The sequence below is a fragment of the Anastrepha ludens genome, chromosome 5 (assembly GCF_028408465.1).
Source record: "Anastrepha ludens isolate Willacy chromosome 5, idAnaLude1.1, whole genome shotgun sequence".
Classification (NCBI taxonomy): Eukaryota; Metazoa; Arthropoda; class Insecta; order Diptera; family Tephritidae; genus Anastrepha; species Anastrepha ludens.
This window is the reverse complement of record NC_071501.1, coordinates 37,046,696-37,054,449: the sequence shown is the minus strand read 5'-3', so window position 1 is coordinate 37,054,449 and position 7,754 is coordinate 37,046,696. Positions and strand designations below refer to the sequence as shown.

Genomic DNA, 7,754 nt, shown 5'->3' with positions numbered 1-7,754 from the left:
TGATCGGTTTACCACGAGTTGACGCGTAACACTTGGGCCCGAATTTCGTCGAGCTAAATGACACGGCAAGGGATTAATGTCGAAATTTCCGAGAGAACATTAACAAACGAACAATGCAGCAACAGAATGGCAAGCCACTTGGACAATCAATACACAAAATAGCTAAAACAGCTGATCTTGTTTCCTCATCTTATGTAAATGTGTCCGCCTTGCTTTGTATAGATACACGTAGGTTACCGTTATCTTAGCGGTTCAACAAAAACAAAAAATTAAAAAGTCTAGAAGTTAGTAAGTCTGTATAAGCTGCGCTCATGGCCTTAGACAGCCCTCCAACCACTTCAAGGGTAGTGGAGTACTTTAAGTCCAGACTGAACTATGTCGGTGCTGACATGGGTCCCGAGACACGTGGGTAACGCCTGCAACGAGATCTTTGACTCTTTAGCCAAGGAAGTTGGCCTCAGAACCCGTTCCATCACTCCCGTCTGCAGCCATCAAAGCCACGATTAGCAAACGGGTTACTCTAACCCACAAGCGAGCCTGGCAGGCTGAGAGCGGCTGCAGATGGACAAAATTGATGTTACCTGTCATATCCGATCGACTGTCGCCGAATCTCCTGTCCTTAAGCAGAAGGGACTGTAGGCAGTTGGTTGGACTGATGACTGGCCACTTTCTATGGGCGAAGCAAATGGAAGAGGTAGGCATCTCAGACAGTGCGCTTTGTCCAGCATGTGGAGAGGGGTATGAGATGGCGGACCACTTTCTGTGCGTCTCGCTCGAATCTGGATTGAGGTCTTTGGCACCTTCTTCGGCGGTCGGGTAGATTTAAAGACAAATAAAATGAGAACCCGAGGGCAGTACAATGGACTTAATTGCACGTGCTAGTTTGTCTCGACAAAAAAAGAACAAAAATATTGTGAGGTGCATGAGAAATCTGTAATTTAAATAATAATTTAACAAGGGATTTCCCGTCTGGTATTTCCTCTATATATGTATGTATATTTTAGCACCAACTCAGTTGGAAATGCTTCACCTGCATTTTCTAAAGAGCTTTTTTTTCGATGATGTGGGGTTAATATTACCTTCGCTCGCACACGTCGCTACTACGTGATTCCACTAACAACATCCCTCCCGACACGGCTTCAGCATTGCTTCAAGGTAGAGGTCCAAGACGGCGTCCTACGACACATTCAGTTACCCACCCTGCGTCCAGGATCGCCTGTTTTGAGAAACATATGCTTAATGCTCTCCAGCGTACGTTTTCATTTCGCCCCTTTTTTCGGCTAATGTCCTCAACAAAATTTGCGTCGGCATTCCATTTTTCTTCGCCTACCATCATTTCCCCGATTATTTCTTCAGGTGAAAATACACCAATAGCTCGTTGCAGAGCTGTTCTCTCTGAAAATGTGCTCGGCATCATCGACAAATGCAATTTTGTAGGTTTACCTTTCCCATACGCCACAAATACTTGCGAAAGTTTACGTGTCCGGACAAAAACTATGTGAGGTAATAGTTTACCTCACCGTGCTTTCTTTCTACCCACTTTTTTAGATCGGGTATTAGTCTCGATGTCCGTCTACTGTACAGCTCAGAGTTTCATTTTGCCTGCCAAAATGTGAGCGGAGAAGCATGGTCTTGGAATTCCTGAGATTTTTGCCTCCCATCTCCGTTTACGCTCTTGTGCTAAAAGATCTATAGGGATGGTTCCCTTAATAACTAAAACCGCTGCTTCTGACGATGTTCTGTATGAAGAAGATACTCTTAGCGAATCTGCTCATATTTCGCATCGGTATAAAAGATAAAAAAGATAAAATCTTCAACAGATTATTCGGGATCTTGAATTTTATCCTTAAGGCTTCAATTACATCGGCCCATCTTAAACTGTTGAACACATTTCTGCGAACAGTTGAAGAAACCCTGCTTCCACTGTTTAGTGGGTCGAAACCGTAGCGCTCACTAACGACCACTTAAAGTTTTGGGTAAAAAACAGCGAATTGTGTCCAGCAGAGAGACTTAATGTCATGCTCTACCTGTTACCAATAGGCTTACAATTACGCCGAATAGCAACGAATACCGCCTTCAGAATAAAATAAGGTAGTTTTCGGAATGCTAGAATGTTTGGTCATAGTGTTATCTTAGACAACCAAAGGCTTAGTAGTAACTCATCAGATTTTACTACCGCTATACTAGAATTTAACATAGAGTTTAAGGTAAAGTTCCGCTCGCGAAAGATTTGAATTTGAATTTAAAGTCAACTGCACTTTAGACTGACGGATCCATGATGGACTGCGGTGTGGGCGCCGGTGTATATTCGAAATACCTCGAAACTGACAAGTATTTTCATTTGGCGAATTGGAATAATATTTTTCAAGCAGAAGCTCTCGGGATAAGGGAAGCTTGCTGGATAATTAAAAACCGTCCACAACAACTGTCGGAAGTACGTATTTTTTCAAATAGTCAAGCAGCAATCATAGCTTTAAAGTCACCTAAAACCAATTGAAAAATCGTCAGACAATGCAAAGACAAAGAGACATCACTCTCATCTGGGTACCTGGCGTTAGGAACACAAAAGAAAATGAGAAAACTGATAAACCGACAAGACAGGTAGCATCCTATAACGAATCAAAAGCGGTAGAAATAAGTTGTCCCGAAGGCTTGCGTAAAATGGAGATCTTCTCGCTATTCCAGAAGCAGGCCGTTGGCAGATGGACTCACACGGATACGGGCAAAATAACTAAACAGACGTCGCCCAATCTCAACAAATCCAGAATTGACGAGCTGATAGGAAAGCCATGAGCAGACATATTCAGAATTCCGTCAACAATAACCGGCACCTGGCCCTTGGGAGACCATGCCAGGAAGATGGGATGGCCGAACAACAATAGATGTAGAAGCTGCTATCAAAAAGAATCTAAGGAAACAGTCTTTTACTATCCGTGTGAGTGCCCAAGCCTGGGAGCTCTACGACATAGAATGATGTGGGAATCCTCGATTATTAACTTCAAAGAAATTGCAGAAAAGAAAATAGACGACATAGGCAGATTCATAGTCAAATCAAGATGGTTCGACTATTAAAAAAAGTAGTGTGTAAGTGTAAAAGTGTATGGGCTTGTGTCACTCAGAGAACATCTCCACCGCCACCACCATACAGCGAATTCGAGTAATAAAAAAAAAAATGATAAGGCGCATTTAACCACTTTTGTTTTCGGATGCGGCAGTATGAAGAAAAGTTGCAAAACCTATTAAAATGTTTTTAAAAGTACTAAAGCAGGTTAAGATAAAAGCTTAAAATTGGGCCACTTTGAGGTTTTTTAAGCTAAGGATTTTAAGCTATGTGTTTGAATAAGTTATCATACAATTGTATTACTTTATCCCCTGAAAAGGTACGAAGTGCGAGCCTATTACGGTCTTAAGGTGACATCGATTAATAAAAGTATCGTAAAAAGTGTAGCCTTTCTTGAGGCTAGCTCTGTACCATCAAGACAATATTGTAAATATATTCATTATAGGTATAATAAATATATTCATATCGTTTTGTGCTCAGTCGTGACTATGCGAAGGAAGCCGCAAAACCTCCTTTTCAGGAGCTCTCGGAGCTTCTGAGGCATCGATTAATTTATGTGCGGCCTAGTATTTCCTAATTGCCAATACTATTTACCGAACCGTGCGTGCCTGTTAGTGAACAGGTAAAATATTTGTAAAATACTTTCAGTGCACAATTTATTTGCATTGTCGTCATGAAGTTTGTTTTGATAACTTGCAAGAAGTAGAAGTCTTAAACAAATATAGAATTGTGTGTTTAATTTCTCTCTACTCAAAATGATGGTATATAAGGCTTGTCAAAGTAAAAGTGACTATCAATTTGCAAAAGTTCAGATTCTTGGAAAGATGAAATTATTTACGGGACTATTTGTTATTGCTTTAGTATTCGTCCTCGCCAAAGGTAAGTTTTTTGGCAACTTATTCAATTCGTCAAATATATACAATCTCAAATATTTACAGGAAGACGAGGTGACCGAGGACTTGGTAGGCGAGGAGGACCAAGAGGGCCACCTAGTGATGACTCATGGGGTCCCCCCCGTTATCCCTCATGGGGTCCACCCCGTTATCACCCACGGGGTCCGCCCCGTTATCCCTCATGGGGTCCACCCCATTATCAGCCATGGGGTCCCCCCCGTTATGCCCCATGGGGTCCCCCTCGTCATGGTCCTGGTTGTGGTCCTAGTGGTCCTTCAAGTGCTTCCCCAAATGCATCTTCAACTGCGTATCCACCCGCATCTAACGCATCTTCAACTGCGTCTCCACCCGTACCTAACGCATCTTCAACTGCGTCTCCACCCGCACTTAACGCATCTTCAACTGCGTCTCCACCCGCACCTAACGACACTTTCTCATCTACAACTGTGGCGCCATAATAAATGATGGCTTTAACACTTTTGATGGATATATGGACTATTATGGATATCCTAAGATTCTGTAATCGCAAATTACAAAGCGACAGTTTAAATAAAAGAAATATCTAACTGACTTACAAACGAAGCTATTAATTGGAACGCCTTGACACAAATTGCACCTTCTCAGTGGGGTCCCCACTTCCTCTTCATCCCTCACGAGCTCTTCGGTGGTCTTTTGACAATTGCGGGTCCACCGACTTGAGATCTCCCACTCCTACATATTTGTTGAAAAATAAATATCTTAGTAATCTATGTTAGTTGCCGACTAAAACACGATACGTACGATCGGAGTGACGTCCTTAAGTGTTTGTCTTACTTATAGTCTTTACTTTGTTAGTGTTTACCTACGCGTTGTATAATCGTCTCGAACAGTATATTTTTCTTTCGTTTAGCTAAATCTTCTAGTAATCACATCACAGATAGATGGTGGCATCAACCCTAAATAAACTTCTAAGGGTGAAATAATTTAATGTTATGAGATGGCATCAGACCAGCTGCAAAGCGAAACGGAAGAAAAAAGTGAATCTAACAAATGAGGTTTTCAACTTCCAACCAAAAAAATCAATAGCTTGCATCAGGGTATTGGTGAAAAAAACAAGACACTCGTTTCAATAAACCCAAATCAATGCAATCAGTTCGCACACCACGCGATGGAAGCCTCATGGTGCTAAAAAAAATCGAAATGTTACCATTGAGTTCATTAAAGCAATTAGTTTCGGTGGCTTGTGATAGGTATAATTTGAACTTCATAATTCTTAACAGCTTGAATTCCATGAACGATGCTATATATATGATAGAAATTTTATTCCAACACCGTAAATGAATATAAAAAATTGTCAATGCAGTCTCGGCCTACACCCCGTCTTCGTCTCGTCTTACCGAACATTCCAGCAGCAAGAAATATTAGAGGGAAGTTGGTGTTAGCATCGTGTGCTGTCATCTATTAAACGACGGCAAAACAAATTTCAGACTGATTGATAGGTTAGTTTGGATTTGGCAACAATTCGAGTAAGGCGTGTTTCGTGGTTTTCGTTAAGATGGAAAGATAGTAGTATTTTCGGTACATCGCTGTTTGTTTTTGGATGTCGAAAAATGCGAGGAGATAAAAGCAAAGTTGGATGCTGTCTATTGGAACGCTTCGCCATCTATGACCATAGTTAGATATTGGTTCAACAAATTTAAACGTGGACGAACATCCGTTTATGATGAGGAGCAACTAGGACGCTTGGCAGACGTGGTTACCGAGGAAATTATTCACAAAGTCCACGACATTATTCTCGCTGACCGACGAATGAAAGTATCCGAAATAACAGAGGACATAGGTGTGTCGACCGGAAAGGATGAAGGGATGGGGATGAAAATATGAATAAAAAATAAAAAATAAATAAATGGCGCGTACACCCTTGTTTGGGTGTTTGGCCGAGCTCCTCCTCCTATTTGTGGCGTGCGTCTTCATGTTGTTCCACAAATGGAGGGACCTACAGTTTCAAGCCGACTCCGAACGGCAGATATTTTTATGAGGAGCTTTTTCATGGCAGAAATACACTCGGAGGTTTGCCATTGCCTGCCGAGGGGCGACCGCTATTAGAAAAATGTTTTTATGGATGAAAATATGAATATTTATTTATAATTATTACTCTTTTCAATAAATAAATAAAATATTGAATCGTAATTTAATTCCATGATGTTGTTCAATCGAGCTCGACCTAGATAATGATCCTACTAATTTCACACAACATAATAAACAGATGTTACAAATTTAAATATGATGGTATGAATAGCGGGGAATTCAATTCCCCTTCCACCTAGCACGGAGTGAAAGGTGGAATGTTTGGTGACCGAATGTGGAGGTTCGGAGTTCTGTTTCTGTGAAGTGCTGGATAATTTTTTTGTTTTCTGTCTCTTTAAACAAAATTGTAATTATAAGCATTGAATAACAATTTTGCTACGTTCAAAACATAGTTGGCTATTATCTATTCCAGTTGTTATTGATTCAATTCAATTTTAATTAAAATGCCTTATTTTCAGTTAGCAATTAATGCTCGTCATATATATGTATGTATGTAAGTATTGCATTTGTTGTTGGTAATTGGCTTATGCTTATATTTGCAAATGTATTTGTTTTATTTTCTCTGCATTTCTACCCATTACTCGCTTTTTCATTCTTTTAGCCTTTAAAAATTTCCATACGATTCACACTATAAACGCAAACATGGACAACGAGCGACTAAATTTGGTAAGCAAATGTTTTTATTTATAATTGAGATGTGTGTCATGTAAAAAACGTTTCCGGTTTCATAATACTTTGAAGGTGAAGAAGTGCTTATGATCAGAACTGAAGGTGTATAGACGGTTTTGGACACCAGCTCCTCAAGCTCCAGTTCGGACTGTTCATCAAGCTCACAAGAATCAGAACGAGATGAAACACACAACATCCTTAAAAGTTTGCGATGTGATAGAAGGATTTTCGCAAAATGGGTTTAAATCACATATGTATGAGACTGAAGCGATAAACTGCAGAATATTTAAGAGGTACGCAAACCAAATAATTTAAATTTAGTTCCTAAATATACCCTAAGCTTTAAGCAGGAGAAAAGTGTTGATGTATATTTGGTGCATCAGCAACAACACAACGTTTCGACAGCTGGGCAACCTATTCGGAGTATCTCAGTCAACTACTTGGTAAACAATGTTTCCTCGTGGATGATATCAATTGGCCACGAGTACTTAAAAGTGCAGAAGCAGCCACTATGAGGAGAAATGTTCAAGAAAACAGTGAGATACCGGACGTTATTTTAGGCATTGACTGCTCGCATATTCGCATCAAAGCTCACCAACACAATAAGGAAAGCTATTTTGATCAGAAACACAGTTACAACTGAGTGCTTCAAGCAGTAGTGAAGGATAGTGAAAAGATTTACCGACGTAAATTGGGGTAAGCCTGGATCACTACATGACAGCTGAGTGCTTCGAAGATCAAATCTGTTTTGTAACGCGCAGTCCAACAAATTTCTTTGCTAAGGACTCCTCCTTTTTTGGGTGACTCTGCTTATGCTTTAGCGAGGTAGTTAGTACCACCTTATAAAGATCGCGGCAATTTGACTTCATCGCAACGAAATTTTAATAAAATCCACTCTTCTACACGCATGTAGAAAACGCCTTTGGGTTTGATTATTTAAGTATTTAAATTCCCCAGAACGAAGGCCTTGAAAATGAGGTGGAGGTTGGACCTCTTGAAGGCAATTAATTAGCAAGAAAATTGTTATGATTTAAAAAACCAAACGATTCATTTTATGAAGCCAT

General features: G+C 40.3%; 1 protein-coding gene across 1 annotated transcript; it reads left to right on the top strand.

Annotated features, from left to right (window-relative positions):
* Positions 1 to 3,885: 3,885 nt before the first annotated feature.
* On the top strand, positions 3,886 to 4,412 carry LOC128864658 (uncharacterized). Its single transcript, XM_054104414.1, has 2 exons — positions 3,886 to 3,940; positions 4,000 to 4,412. Exons 1-2 carry the CDS (start codon positions 3,886 to 3,888, stop codon positions 4,410 to 4,412), a joined length of 468 nt encoding a protein of 155 aa, XP_053960389.1.
* Positions 4,413 to 7,754: the final 3,342 nt, after the last annotated feature.

Bases quoted from the DNA above. Each gene is read 5' to 3' on its own strand.
- LOC128864658 (XM_054104414.1), top strand. From the start codon at position 3,886: ATGAAATTATTTACGGGACTATTTGTTATTGCTTTAGTATTCGTCCTC. The intron at 3,941-3,999 runs GTAAGTTTTTTG...AAATATTTACAG, and splicing joins AGTATTCGTCCTCGCCAAAG to GAAGACGAGGTGACCGAGGA.